Source organism: Schistosoma haematobium, chromosome 4, assembly GCF_000699445.3.
Source record: "Schistosoma haematobium chromosome 4, whole genome shotgun sequence".
Taxonomy (NCBI): Eukaryota; Metazoa; Platyhelminthes; class Trematoda; order Strigeidida; family Schistosomatidae; genus Schistosoma; species Schistosoma haematobium.
In genome coordinates this window covers 27181701-27198000 of record NC_067199.1, presented here as the reverse complement: position 1 = coordinate 27198000, position 16300 = coordinate 27181701, and the positions used below count along the sequence as shown (strand labels likewise).

At 32.4% G+C, this 16300-nt stretch overlaps 1 protein-coding gene across 1 annotated transcript; it reads left to right on the top strand.

The window, feature by feature from the left end:
• Positions 1-6244: 6244 nt before the first annotated feature.
• MS3_00007776 (uncharacterized protein) lies at positions 6245-15719 on the top strand (the record flags this gene model as incomplete). The annotated part of the gene is made up of 4 exons (XM_035729862.2): positions 6245-6321; positions 12972-13113; positions 15481-15597; positions 15693-15719. The coding sequence occupies 4 exons, from the start codon at positions 6245-6247 to the stop codon at positions 15717-15719; spliced, it is 363 nt and encodes a 120-aa protein (XP_035585347.1).
• Positions 15720-16300: the final 581 nt, after the last annotated feature.

Below are 16300 nucleotides of genomic sequence, written 5' to 3'. Positions count from 1 at the left end.
TGAATAGTGTGTTCATTTTTTTTCGAGAGAGTTTCACTAACAGTTGGGTTCCTAATACCAGTTTTCTTAACAAGTCGGAAGAGTTGTCTGCTATTACCTATTGCCGCTGCCTTTTCCATCTCTCTTGCTTTCGCTACCCACCACTGTTCACGATCATTGCGTAGGCTTCTTGTCAGCTTGAGCTTAAGCTGACTCCGCTCTTCGTTATGTTTAGATCCAGATGGAATGAGTTTTCGAGCATTTATCAGTGCGGTAGATGCTGCTGAGATCCAGTGTTGCTCCCTAACCTTGTAGTTTACCGTACTAGCAGATATCACTGCTGTTTCCACAGCTTTTCGGATATCATTCCATAATGACTCGGGGTGGACATCACATACATCGCTGCCTAACTGTTTTCCTAGTTGTTCTTGAAATATACATTTAGTTTGACTATCAATAAACAGGACCCTAAGAGGTTTCCTTGCAGTGTCTTTCTTACGTCCAGTAAGACGCAGGCAGATACGCGCTCGCACTAGAGCATGATCTGAATCTAAGCATGTGCTCCAGAATGAGCGACAGTCTTCTATCGAGCCCCTCTATCGGTGGCTGATAGCGATGTGATCTATTTGGGTCCAACGTTGGGACGAATTAGGGGGTCGCCATGTCAAAAGATGCTTTTCCTTATGCTTAAAGTTAGCATTTGCAAGAAACAGGAGTTTATCTGAGCATAGCTGTAACAGACGGTCGCCATTATCTGTTCTTTGAGTCACGACACCATAATATCCACGCAGGTGTCCTTCTCTTTTGCTTAGTTTACTTACTTGAGCATTAAAGTCACCAGCCACTATTACTACATCAGAGCGCCTAGCTTTTTCGGAGAAGGTCGGAAAGCTTTTTGTAAAACTCATCTCCTACATCGTCTGAGCTGCAGTCAGTGGGAGAATAGACAGAGACGACGAATAGGCAACGACGAGTGTTCCTATCTTTCCGAGTCCTTATTGTTCCGTTTAGTCGGACAGCGCACAAACGACTGTCTACTGGGACCCAGTCCAAGAGAGCTAGTTCTGCCCTAGGACTCAATGCTATACGTACGCCGGCGAGTCCACGAGAAGCAGCATCTGAGCTTTCAGATACACAAAGTGTGAATCGAGTTGGTTCTTTGTTTTGACATGGTGAGGTCAAATGAATGACGCTAATCGGATCCTGTATGCACGTTTCGAAGACGCAGCACACATCGATGGCACGAGATTCTAAAGTACCAACTGAGGAAGCCTGTTGTCCTATTTAGCACAGTGTTCAGACGTTAAAAGCTCCTACGTGTAGTTTAGAGGGTGGTTTCAGTAGGTCAGGAATAACATTCCGCGTACTCAAATCGTTTGCACTAGCGGTGCGAGGTGAAAAAAGGACGTGATAAGGGTTAGTCGGGGAGATAAGAGTGGTATTAAGAGACGTAGGGAGGATTTGAATGTGACCAACTTGGTCTCGTGTGCTGTTACGGGTATGAGGGCTAGTGTCACTTCCCGGCTGCCAACACCGTGGAAGGGTATTTCTTGAGGAACTTGAAAAGGAATTTGGATTATTATCGGCCTTAAAGGCCTGGGAGCGTGACCGCAGGGCACAGGGGACAACTGTTTGAGGCCGGTCACGCACGGCCTTGTTGTGGGAGGTTTTTGACGTGTTAGCTCCGTTCTTCAAAGGGCCTTACCGCCGGAGACGGAAATCCATGAGTTAAGGTGAGGTGTGACATTTTTAGGGTCGACCGCTTCTAACCCCTTCCTTCCTTGTGAGAAGGCAGCATCGCTGCAGATGCTGGTTGTCCGAGGGAAACACCTTACTGCTGTCACACCCCTCTACAGTCAGCAGTACGACTTCTCCCTCAGACCTTCAGTTGCTGCTTTTAGTCTTACCGTTCTCCAATCGACCTGCCTGGCATGGTAGAACCTACAGGAACATATGTTCCAGCCAATATAGCTCGGTTGGGTCAATACGATAGGCCAGCCCGACCACCGCATCAAGGTAGCAGCTACGGTCGGGGAAAGTAACATAAACTGTTCACTAACACAATTGTCTGTTCAAAGACGATTTTCTATGGAAATTAATTAACTAGTTGTCAATGAAGTTGGCATATTTGTACTGACGAAACCTGTTTAGTTGTATCGAATTCACCCTCGTTTATCCTCCATGACTGTATTGTTGACGTCACCAGAGTAATATCTAACAGAAGCAGATTGAACTCATTAATGAATTAATATTATAGACTTTTATTTTGCTTGATTTTCTATATCTGATGTACCAAATTTATTTGTAGTTGATTATCAGTAATTGTTCTTCCGTAATTAGTTATACCACGTCCAGTTCAGTATAATTTTTCATTAATTAATCAGGTATTTTATTTATGTGATCCCACTGTCATTATTCAAAATGTAATACAATAAGACATATTTATTTTATTCAATGAAACTATTGTTCATTCACTTAGTAATTTATTAATTTCATTTCTTTATCCTGTTTGGATTACTTTTATTCTAACTTGGTAATTCATTCGCTTAATTAGTTCCAATGAATTCTGACGCGTTTCGTTCTTTATGTATTCTTTATGAATATATATGATTACGACTTCATGACAATAACGGATTAAGATTACCATCTAGAATACTTCAATTCAGTTATTTCGAAAAACTAATTACTATTATTTTCACTGTGACATATAAATTTTAATTTTGGCCACAACATCTATTCTATTGTGTTAGATCATATGAATAAATAAAAACTAGACAGAAACACAAATTCATTGAAGCGTTATTTGTACACTATTTTTGAATAATATTTGAAAACAAATATGACAGAAAAATATTTACTTTTTGTACAATGATTAGTTATAAAAGTATATTTGGAAATCATAAAATTTGAACAAATCCTTTTTTATTATTTAGCAAGTATTTTGCATAAAATTGGTCTCATTTTCATAAAACAATTACTTACTTACGCCTGTTACTCCCGATGGAGCATAGGCCACTGACCAGCACTCTCCAAACCAATCTGTCCTGGAACTTCCTTTCCAGTTCTATCCAATTGCTGTTCATTCTTCTCATATCTGTCTCCATTTCTCAGCATAATGTGTTCTTTGGTCTTCCTCTTCTCCTTTGACACTGAGAATTCCAACTAAGGGCTTGCCTTGTGACAAAGTTAGGTGCTTCCCTCCATTGTGTGTCCTATCCACTTTCAGCGCTTTTTCCTGATTTCTTCCTCCTCTGGGATTTGGTTTATTAAGTTGTTGCTGATAATGTCTGGCTAATAATAAGAAATTTCATGCAATTGGTTCCCTTTATGAATTTAAATAGAGCAAGAACAAACATTGATGCAGAATAGTATGAATGTTTGTTCTTGCTCTATTTAATAATAAGAAACTTGAATTAAACTAGTTGAGTCTTCAAACATAAGCTGTAAAGTTATTTTGTTCAAAAAAAGCTCTCTATTCACGTAGATTAGCTTGTTGAATTTAGAAATTATCAGTTCTCATAATTCTCATGCATTTAAAGTGTTTAAGTGATGTTAGCTTTTAAAAAATGATCAAATGAACCTACTCTAATAACTACTGACAACTTTTAAAATTCTTATTATACATTGCTTAGCAATTCGACAATCTTTTAAAGTTAAGCACATTACATCTAAAAGTACTTCGCTGCAAAGTGAAATTAAATGACATTATGCAAGACCCCTTTACTCTTCTAAAATATTGCTCCAATTTTCAGAATATTATTGTAAACAATTATTGTCCGCATTATCCAATCAATATTTAGCTTCAAATTCCCACGTACATTGTTATGTGTAAATCCTGTTTATCGAAATAAACACGTGGATTTAAGTGATATCAATAGACTAATAATCTTGTTTAAATAAAAATTCGTTTTAAAGGTCTAATTATCTCATATTTGAATAATGCTATTTAACAGGAACGTTTCAACAAGATATCTGAAAAGTTGACATTGGATTTTGCACTTAATTGCAGATATCGTTTTCCCATATAGCATAAAATGGATTTTAACTTCGAAAACCATCAAAGTAAAGGTTACATCAAGATAGCGATTTATAATATATTGTACATACTACCACATTTCTCACTGTAGGCGATATAGAAAGTGTGGTATTGGAGTTACCGTTTGCTTTTCAGTGAACACTTGGAACCTACAAACTTTCTCTAAACATTGAATTCATGACTGATTTTGAAACATTTAGAGTCGTTTATTCAGTAGTATCTCCCATTAAGAACAACCACATATGTGTTTTTTGGAGTTGATAGCCGCTTTGGAGAACGTGTGACGCACTTTTATTTTTTGACACTTTTCAGTCAATATGTGATTTGCAAATGAGGTAAATAATAAATACTAGTAAACTAAGCGAGGATTAGATGATAACTTTATGGCTCTCTGCCATTTTAAAGCGGCAAAAATGCTTTGTGTAAATTAAATGCCAATGTTGACGACTGACTTTACTGAAAACTCTAAATAATACAGTACAGAAATCAGTGGCGAAAATTTTTGCGAAATCCTTTTACAGTGTCTATACAACTAACATGCTTTTAATAATGATTGTCATATTTCGTTTTAACTTACAGAGTCATGACTTTTCCACGGAGTAGGCATGTGTGTAGCGGATGACCACACAAGTAATTCCTGTAAATACAAGGTCTACCCATCTTACAGAACGTATGTTTTGAATGGAAAAAAACAAATATTACATAAGTCATATGACCTAATTTCAATAGAATCATGAAGAGCACTTGCGCATAACCGTAATCAGTTTAATCATTTCAATCAAGCTATAAATCTAGTTTGTCTAAGGCATCTTGATAGGCGCGTTTCACTACTTGTTAGGACCTTGTTTGGATCAGTCAATTCAATAATTCACTGAAACGGTAAGCTACTTCAATCAAGGTAATTATGAAATCATTTTTGATTACCGATTGACTCAATTAGTTTCGGCTTACGGAAAACAGGCCTTCATCAAACTTACTACTACTCTTCTTTGATTTATTTGTAAAATTAGTAAATTTAAAACTTTATGATGGAAAAACATTTTCACCTGAGTAGTGTTTTAGCTTAGATATTTTCACACATACTACCTAAGTCCAACTGAATTCATTATTATTAGTCAAATATATACTAAATAGCATGAAACATAATTACTGAGTTTCCTGTCAATTACTTTCAACTGCCTAAAATAAAAAACGCATATCTGAAACATTTACATCCACCATTGTGTTCAGTGAGTTACTATCTCAAAACAGACTCGGTTGAACTCCACAGGTCACCGATTCTCACTAGAACTCCAGGAAATACCTTTTGAAGTCAATCACTAGTGAGCATATGTTGATTATTATCCACAAAACCTCTTCTGATATCAAATTATAATTTTATGAACTTCTAATATTGATAATACGAACCTTTTCGATTCATTTATAGTAGGTTGACCTATCATTTTATGTTCTAAAGAAAATTTTAAAGAAATCAAATCACTTTTCTAAAGATTCTTAAAGCTCTGAATGCGGTTATGATTTCAACAGAGTGAATGATCACTAATAAACATTTTTTTACTTCTCGCTATTTATTTAAAATCAACATTTCCATAAATTATCTTCTCTTTGTTTGCATTCACTAGTCTGCCTGTAGCTTTCTAATGAAACATTGCTTGTGTAGACTCTCAAACTGATGTACATACATGAAAGTTTTCTCTAGTATTTAAAAAGAAGCGATACAGTGATATTTAAGTTCTTATCTTTCAGTTATTAAATCAAATTATCTGACAGTAAGCACATTCAGCTTGTCCAGTATTAGTTTATGTCTTTTTCAAAAAAAATTTTATTTTTTGATGTTAGAACAATATCGTAGAATGAAGGGTTTATTTTTATTAATTTATGGAAACATCTAAGTAAAAACTTGTGGTAATCATTAATTATCGGACTTCAGATTAATCGGATAGTTAATATTAAATGTATATGCATTTATATTTGCATTAGATGATTGAATTGATTGGGTGTGCACATTTTAAAATTGCGTACAATTTAATTTGCCTGTCGCTCATTAAGTGACTTATAATAATCATATCATGTATAAGAATCCAGCATACATGCCAAACTGTTGGTTTATGCAAATAAATTTTACTTCAACATTATCCAAGAAAACAATTGTCATAATAATGGAAAAAGAGACATTCCTTATATGATTTGGGCAAACGTGTAGACGAACATTCACTATTTTATGAAAATATGGCTTCAGGACAACATATGAGAGCTACTGGGAATTATGTGCAAATTCCAATTGAATTTCATTGGAATCAGATCACGTATGTGACAAAATAAACTTATTGAGTTTCTTCTATCCAGAAATGTTCATATAAGCAGTACAATGATTTTAAGGAAAAACAGTATTCTAATCAGATTAAATCAGTCAGTCTGTGTTTCTAGATCGAGTATTAACCATTGATTATATATTTTTTTATGTAATTCCATTTAAATGGCGAGAGAAACTTGTCACTGGTGAACACCTAAAGTCAAGTGATCACAGAAATTCTTTATTACTACTAAGCCATTCACTGAAGCTGCACAATAGTATTTGTAATGATTTAACAAATAAAGTAGTTTATCATTAAGTAAAAGAGGTACTACATAGTCAGTTGTTTTTAAAGTTACATGTTGTTGTTCGACAACCAAGTTAAAGGGAAGTAATAGAATTCAGCAAGTTGTGCGAATGATGATTGTTCATTTGAAGGGTAAAAGATGAATTAAGAAATAAATTAAAACGGTGGTCATACCAGCGAATAATCAAAATAAGGAACATCATGAGAAAGTATGAATCACTAGTTTAACGAGTAGGGAAAATTAAGTGTGATGGCCACAGTTGAATAAGAATTTGCTCTTGTTACTTTCGTTTACACAGTTCAGGATTAAAAAGTTGCGTTGTTAAAGTAAATAATTTATTGATTTGTGTCCTTGTTGAACCTGATTGTTTTGATTTTGAAGAATATTTCCGGTGCAGCAGTTTGATCGAGATTGAAAGCATGTTAAAGCATCGAGTTATTGATTATTTTACACACCATTTGTAAAGTCAAGAAAAAGGATTCTCATCGATAGATTTTTCATATTGATTTAACAATCTCATGCTAGATCCAGTTAAATACTTCAAATTTCACTCAGTAGTTACATTATTTTAGGATAGCAAAAGCGTTATATGTATTCAACATGGAAATTTTAAAGTTCAATTCTTTATGTATCACATAAATATTTATTGTCTTATGTGTTCTTATTGTGATTTAACATCGAATGTTTTGTTATAGAAATATGAAATTACTAGTATTGATTTTATTTATAACAACAATTTGAGGAATTACCATTAATATTACATATTACATTTGATCTCAGTACAAAATCCAGAACCTTAACTTTTGCAATTTAATATGATGTGATTATAATATCAGAACAACATTGATCGAAATAAGTCATCAGAACAGAAATCATATGTATATTATTGTTTACAATGATATATATAATGAGTAATTTGTTAAGCAAACTAGTTAATTACAATGACATTTTATATATATTTTTAAATGAAAAATGTCCACTTATTTTATAATTGTCAATGGCAAACCTTATAGAGGATACAAGAAGTTGTAGTAGCTTTGCTTTGTTAATCAATCACTTTGACAACCGATAATAAACAAATCTCAACGCTGTTTGAATTCACAAGACAATAAGCAGCGGCAACTACAGTTTGTTAGCGGATAGCACTGATCACAAAGTTATAAGTACATTTAAAGCAGAAAGGCTGATGTATGTGAGCGAGTGAATACATTGACGTATTTATAGGCGAATCGAATAAGAGCACAATTAACAGGATTCGAGAACATATATACATAGTAAAAAGATTGATTCATCGAGTGATACTTAAACTATCAATATTTAAGCTAGAGAGAGATATGTACATAGGCTTTCACATGTGATCAAGCTTACACGTTTATACAGACAAGATAGTGATCATAAAAGTACAAATCAATAGACAAATTGTTATTGTTCGAATAACATTGTCTATTAAATAAGTTAACATATTGGTTTAACAAAATTTAGCCATCATCGAAAATGATTGTAGGAGAGTTGCTATAATATATAGTTCATTCTTAGTGATTTATTACATTTATTGATGTTATTCCTCAAAATACTTTAATTAATTAGTTATTATATATTTGTGATAATAATTCTAAACTTGAATCTCGCGAGTCGGGATGGTGGATGCGCAATGTTGAGGATCCCTATACTAGGACGAAACGGCCGTCCAGTGCTTCCAGGTTTTTCATGGTGGTCTAGCTTCAGTTGGCTCGTAAATTCAACTATAAAATTACTACAATATCCACAAAACACCTCTCTGATCATAATTCGGCGAGACTATATTTTATGGACGAACCAATCACGTATAAGATGACGGGTCTCGTATTTTGGTGCGAAATTTACTCATCCACTTGGTTAAATAGAGTTTTGGCATTATAGCTGATTTCAGTTCGTGATGAAAACCCGAAATCTAATTCCTTACCTTAATCGGCAACTGTAAATTATAATTATAATTCTTCATATTGGTTTATAACCTTCATTTGGTCCTGGTTATTAAGTAGACACTCTCAAGGTCAATCTAACATCGCTCAAAGGTCGTCCAAAAATTCTAGTCTCACCCATAATTTTTATAGTGAACTAGTGTGATCATCATGATCTATTTAGTGAACTTTATTCATGTGAATCCATTCAACAAGGAATATCTAAAAAATCTAGCATATTTTTAAAAATCGAAAATTGATATTGACTAAATAATGCATAATTAGAGCTTTTTTCCCTAAATGAAATGTAGTGAATAAATCGTTTAAATTACGTACAAGGATAATAATAATCAGTAACATCATATACGGATTTTTTCCATCCTTCTTGTTATAAGATAACAAAATGATAAATATAGTCATGCACTTTAGGTTTCATTTGTTAATTACGTCAATTTAGAATAGTTACATATTCATATTATTACAATAAAACTATAATACATCTTTTTATACGCTACATTAATTCGTTTACATTGAGTTTTAATAAAAACAAACAAAATGCCTAAATGTACATTGAATATAGAAATTATTCATTCAATGAAATATTAATACAAATGAAGTCCTAATATATAAACTTGACGGTAAAATGATTGATGGAAAAACTAAGATATTGAATACGCTATTTTCTCATGATTAAATTTTTTTATTGTCATACTTCAACTGATAGGGATAAAGTTATCAAATAAAACTAGGGTTCTTTTACTTGCTTATAACGTACGAGAATTAATGAGAAAAACTGTTTCTGTTTAAAGAAACAGAATGTTATATGGACCTAAGATTTTTGGCTAAACTTCTTACTTTTTATAGGGACTGTTTAGGCTAATGTAAAAGATATGTACGTAAACCTGGATCAATTAAGTATTGATCAAAAATTTGGGAAGACTGTATATATGAATGATTGTTCAACAGAAGGTTAAATTGAATTTGGTTATAAATCAAATTAATGAATTGAGTGTATTCCGTGCATAGGTTTTATAATATAACCTAAGTCTCATATTTTAAGTGGTAGTGTAAAGGAAATTATTTGAAAATTGTGTCCTTTGTTTTAAAGGTATGATTATTCATCTTCATCACACAAAACATAGGATTTTCTCTGTCTATATAATTTGCTTTCTGAAATAAAGCTTGCATATAGTGAAAATTTATCATTCGCTTCCTATTTAACAAAAGCTCCTACTACTAATGGGATATTATGTTTATAAGAGTACTCTTTAGAACCCATTCTTGCTTTCGTATTCTGTACAAATTAAAAAAGAACAAAGTTGCTAGCTGATATCAATTACGTTTTGTTCTATTAAACGTTTGTTGATGATCCACTTGTTTCATGTAAAAATGTAAATCATATAAATAAAATTGCTTGAAGTGTTTTATAACTCACATACTATCATCAGATTCACAAAAGAATATAAAAAGAACAATTTTTATCACGTAGGAATAATTACTTTCAGAAGAAATGGTGAGATCTATCAAATATATATTTCTTAAGAAATTCAATATGAAAACAACCTTTTTTATAAATTATGTTTATAACCTATTTTGTCCTGGTTTGGTTAAATCGTTTCAAACTTGTAGCCCAAATATTATACTGTATGGAAAACCTCGAAATCAGTACACGATATTTGAAAAAATGTTCATTCACGAAGAAAAACAGTCACAAGAACCACCTAAAGATAGAAACTCATAAACGTGAAAAGAAACATTAGTTCGTATTGTGTTTGTCACCAATCAGGTGTGGAATTACTGGCAGCAGAAAATTGAGATCAAATTGAATAGAACAAGAATATAAACATAGAGTAATCGTGATAACAATAGAAATGAAGGAATAATGAAGTTTATAAGGAACATTTGATGGAAAATGTGTAAATGATGTATTTAATCCATGGTTTTCATATTTTACAAAGGCACTCTGAAATTTTGTGTTAAACAATAAATCGATCTTCCCCACTTGAGTTCTCGATCACTACAGTACGAATAATGCTCATACTTAATACAACTATCAAGGAAACTAACCATCCTTAATGAAATATCTTAACATAAACTTCGTGTTCCGGAATTTTTCTCTGTATTTCAAAAGAATTGTTCAAAAGGTCGAACAAAAAACGAACACGCATTTCTTGATCACTATTTGGTGATCAATGTCATGTGTGTCAAGATCTGTTATATTATTTATATTTGAATAAGTAGGTACATCATACGGAACAAAAAGCTGCATTCACGACGGCTTAACTAGAAATGTTCTGAAGACCCTACACATCGATAGAAAAAGCAATTTTTTAGTCCTATTACGTTTCACATTTTAGTTATAGAAAAAGGAGTGTATAATATAAATGATTTCTAGAATGATGGGCAGAATACATAATTCTTCTACAATGAAATTCGTGATGAGCAGAATATTTGAAAGGTTGAAAACAGATTTTTTGTCAAAGTGAAGTTACAGTCTCACCTCATTAACCCTGATAACAGTAATATAATATAACTAGCCATTGTTTTGATTTTTTGCCTCATTTAATCATGGTTACATTTGCATTCACGAATTGCCACTCTTTCATAACTTCGTATACTATTTAATAAAATTTAGTTATAATGAGTGATCACGTCACCGTTAACCTTTCAAAATTATCACTCCAGTTATCTAGAAATACTGTTTTTTAAATCTTTATTTTGATATTCTTATAGTTTTACCTTCCAAAAATTTACTAATCAGCAATTTGATTCAGTTTAAAGCTTTTTAACTCAAAACATATTTATATTTATTCAAATAATGAAAAATGTACACTGTCGAATTTCTGTTTACAAAACGATGATTGGGCGGCTTGCCTGAATACCTGGGCTATCTGTTCCTGCCATCTAGATGTTTAAACAAGTTATCTGCTTCCTTGCTTGTTTTAAAAGATTATTAGGTCAGTTAATTGTATATCTTATTCAGCTGCGTTTGTGAAAAGTTTGCGAGATTTCGCTGTACACGTTACAAAAATGTACAATTGGAGACATCGTGGTGGTTGGAAATATGCATTGAAAAGAACGAATATTATTCAAATGTTGACTTCTGAAATACTAATATCTAACTGGTGATCACTCAGTATTTATTGTCAATATCGATCAAGAGACAAGAAACGGAAACACGCTGAAATACTTTATGCTGATAGTTATATATTGTACCAAAAATATAATATTGAATAAAGCCACTAATAATAATAATAACAATCAGATTTACAACTCTCATGCATAAGGGAATATTTTTACTAACTCATTTGACAGTAAATAATAACATAAATTATTGAAAATGGCAGTTTGTTTTGAAAACAACTGTTTTTTTAGTATTCCATGTAATCAAAGGTATAATTATTGCCTGAGTGAATTTACTGATACAGTTAGCATGTTTAATTCCTACGTGACTATATATGAGTTAAAAATAAATTAATCTCCCGCTACGAATTCAGGTCGATAATTTCATTGTTAAAATCAACTGTACAAAGATTTATTACGATTATATCTATACTGTCAAAACAGCATGTTTGTTTAAGTGATTTATAATTACTAAGATTATATTACCCAGGTTAAATCTTTTATTTTGTGAATCAGTGTATGAAAGGTTTACTGTGTAGTTGCATAGGTCGAGTTTTCTAACTTTCCTTCTATTTTTTTCAAAGTTAACTTTGAATCAGGTCTCTATGTTTCTTTCCTAAATAATGTCTCTGTTTTGATAGCTGTTGTTTGGCTATGTAAATAATTGTTTCATGAAATACTCGTTCAGGAATGGCTTATGTTCATGAATACTGCTTCCGTTTTTAAAGCTAATTTTCTCATCAAGTTCATTTAGTTTTAATTACCATGACGTAGGAAAGCATTGAAACAAATAGGTACGATTAGATTTTTAACATGAAATTTGAACAAATCTGTTTTGCTTAACTGATGATAGGGTTTTGAATATGATAATTATACATCTATAGAAAAGGATAAACAAAATTAAAAAATTCTAATTAGTTCAGTTTTCTTAATTGTTGTGAGATTTTCGCCAAATATTCTGCAGACAGATGGAAACAGCAATTTGTTTTTGGTAAACAAATATAAATTGTTTACCTAATTTTAAGCCCAATTATGTATAAGGATACAGATAACGAAATACCAAATTTACAATTATTCCATAATGAATCTTGTTTTTAAAAGGTGTCCTATTTGATCTGAATGGGAGATTATTGGTACTAAAAACATCTTGATGAAGGTCAAAGAAATAATACTTAACCAAAAGCGCACAGAAAGATTTGCTCATAAACATTATTCAGTAGATACTAGACCTATTGTCTAGCTCAAATGCTACCAAAAGTTTAAGAGACCGATCTCGATTCAGTCTATTTTAGAATTGGATACTTTGCAACTTTATCAAACGGAGTCTACCAAGTTTATGAACTATCTTATAATCCTACTAAAAGCCAAAAATTAGATCTCAGTACATATGAAGAACATTACGAAAATCACAACAAAGGATTCTCTACATTAAGAGTTAGTAACAAATCAATACAATCACTTCATACCATTTTATCTTGATCAAGAAAACTAATAGTAGAATAATAAAAGTCCAAGACCGTCTACTAAACGAGTTGGTCTTACTATGAGTAGCACCACATTGAACAAAGTAAATATCCCCCGTAACATCCTGTTAGGAATGATTTTACATGTGATTTTCATTCGGTTGATTTTCTTATTGACTCAGTAAGTTTTCTGCTAGCTCCACCTGGAGCCCCTCTGGGGCTACTGCCGGTCCAAAGCCCGGATAAAGGAGGAGGGTTGGGCGTGGGGTTGGCGACCCCATCCCGTAGAAAACTAACTCACTAAAAAACGCTAACCAGAAAAAATAATTTAAATCATTTAAGCTCTACCCTGTGAGTTAGAAGGTCTTTCATTTAGAAGAGCTATGATGCCTCATGGTGAAAGCCCAGTTCCTTCGGAAGTCACGAGGCTGATGCCCATTCTGACAACCAGAGCAACCATTACTTCAAGTACATGGGATACTCGTACAGTGTGGGAGACCGGGAGATTCTTCCAAACTACAGCAGGTTTTATGTTCATTTAGCTCTAATTCAGTGTAATTATTGTTCAGTATATTACTAATTTTTATTAATTAATGTACTTTGATTTATTGTTCACCTGACCTCAGTATAATTCTTATTTACAAAAACTCTTTTTATGATTTTGTCATCAAATGACAATTCCATAACTTACAAGTTGTGTATCCAACCATCACCTTATGTAATCGTCATAAAATTCAAAGAAATTGAATGAAAATTCTTCTTCTGAGGGTCTTTCTTAGAAAATTGTTCTCACAAGTTTTGTGTTTCGAAGTAGTTCAAGGTAAGTTAAATGGAATCGGTTTTGTCCTGACTCGAAGTGTCGTTCGTATAGTATGACACAATCGTTAATCATATCACACACATACATAAATGAACGCAGATTAGCATTGAAGCTATGGGTCACATCATTTTACATAGACAACTGCAGATACAAAGGTGAACAGGAAAATGTGATAGGTTGAATTTAGTGAAATACTAACAGTTTAGAGAACGGTCTATAATTAACACACATATTGACGCAACCCAAATTCGTACAAAAATGTCAGTTAGCCACACAGCCAGAGGTTACTTGAGTAGAACAATCAACATTCATGTAAGAACATATAAAGACAACTAGTCATGATTACGGTCATCATAATGGACTGACTTAACATGTATGAAATCATTTTAAATTTTTTCTCCTTTGCATAGTAGGAGCTTATATTGTCATTGAAAAGGAAAATAAAAGCTGCACAAAAAACAGACAACGCAAAAAGTGTATATTTTATATCGTTTAGTATCGTAATATTTGAAACTTATCATTTCAAATATTGAGAGCGAATTCCAAAGTTCATCTAACTGATTAGTCTGAAAGGATTATATCTTTAATTTAACACTTTGTATTTGTGAAACAAGAACTGACCAATGCTTCCAGGTTTTCCATGGTGGTCTAGCTTTAATTGACTCATTAATTCAACTATAAAATTACTAAAATCTCAAACCCCCCCCCTTCTGATGATAATAATCATATATATTTATAATTCTCAAATTTCTAGGGCCATTTGATAGCGTACGTCCGAATGAGTTTCAGTATAGTAAAATGATTAACTGCAGTATGAAAATAAATCGTTGAATGTTTAATCTCCAATTAGCAGTTTCCCTACAGACTGTCTTATTATTTTTCCGCTTCGCTAGAGGAACATATTTTTATATCCTTACAATCATGCAGTAATACTTTTGTAATTCAAATAAGCAGATAAAATCAGACTGGAAAAAGCTCTTATTTTACCTTGCAACTTTTTGTCATCTGTGGACAATATATTTCGGCTTCATATTGTCATGGATGATCAAAGCAAAAGAACTTGTTTTTGAGAGTATTGTGAAATTTTCTAAGGTCTGTGATTAGTACATTCAAGAACAATACTTTGAAAGTCTTATAGTTCACATGTCAATATATAGGATAGTCTATGTTAATGACATCGTAGTGTGAAAAGACACGGTTCTGTTTAACTAAGTATATTCGTTTACTCACTTTCAAAATTCTTTTCCTTATAAGACAACAACATTCTAAAAACTCTTCACAAAATAAATGTGCATAGTGTTAACTTATAGAAAAACAGTTTTCCGATTCCATTTTTATTTAATACCTATTTGAGATTTAATGTCGACCGTATTAAAAACTGAGTGTATAGCCGGCATAGGTTGCTAAGCGATACTCATAAACATAGTATATTTAGATTCAATAGTTTTCTACTTTACAGTTTATATATATATATATATATATATATATATATATATATATATAATATTAGTGAACTAGCCTTATGTAAACTGCAGTATCATTGTTCAATCATTGGAAGAAATAAAACAACAAGGTTTAAGTACCTGTAGTGATTTAGTTTATAATCCACGACTGACTCAACAATTTCGAGCATCAGTAAATAATCTGACAACAAATATAAGATTTTTTCAATAAGACTTAGACAATAGTTAATGCATAAAAAAATGAATATTTTACTTTTTTAATTTAAGGAAAAAGATAATTATGTCGTTGATTAAGAAATGATGCTACTTGTTATGATATAACAGGTAAATTAAGCTAAGATTAGCTAAATTTTTAATGCGTAAAAGAAGTTCAGTCGATTAATCTAAAGAAAAATCTTTTTTTCTGTTGCCGAATTGACGTTTATCCTTATATTATTATGTTTCAAAGTAAGTATTACTTACATCACAGGATATATTTGATATGATTCGATTTTAAAGGTCATTACATTTGGTAGAAACTCTTGTTAAATGAATAAAAAATGTTAAGAATCAAAATATTTATAAGTTAGTGTTCTTTCGAAATCTCTACCTCATTTCATAAAAGATGGATATTGTCTAGCAATGGAATCCAGGACGTGCGTTTCGTCCTATTTGGGACTAGTCAGCTGGATGTACTTACATCTCAGAGTTGATTTTCATTTTGAGACTCGAACCTAGTACCATTCGCTTTAAACGCCATCACGTCATCCACTTAGCTATTGAGTCCTCATAGCCACGTGTTTGTGCAACTGGGTGAAGTTATATTCACTTGGTTTTGTTTACTTGGATCTTCCCATCGTTATTTAGGACTGAGTGAATATCAACTCTGAGATGCA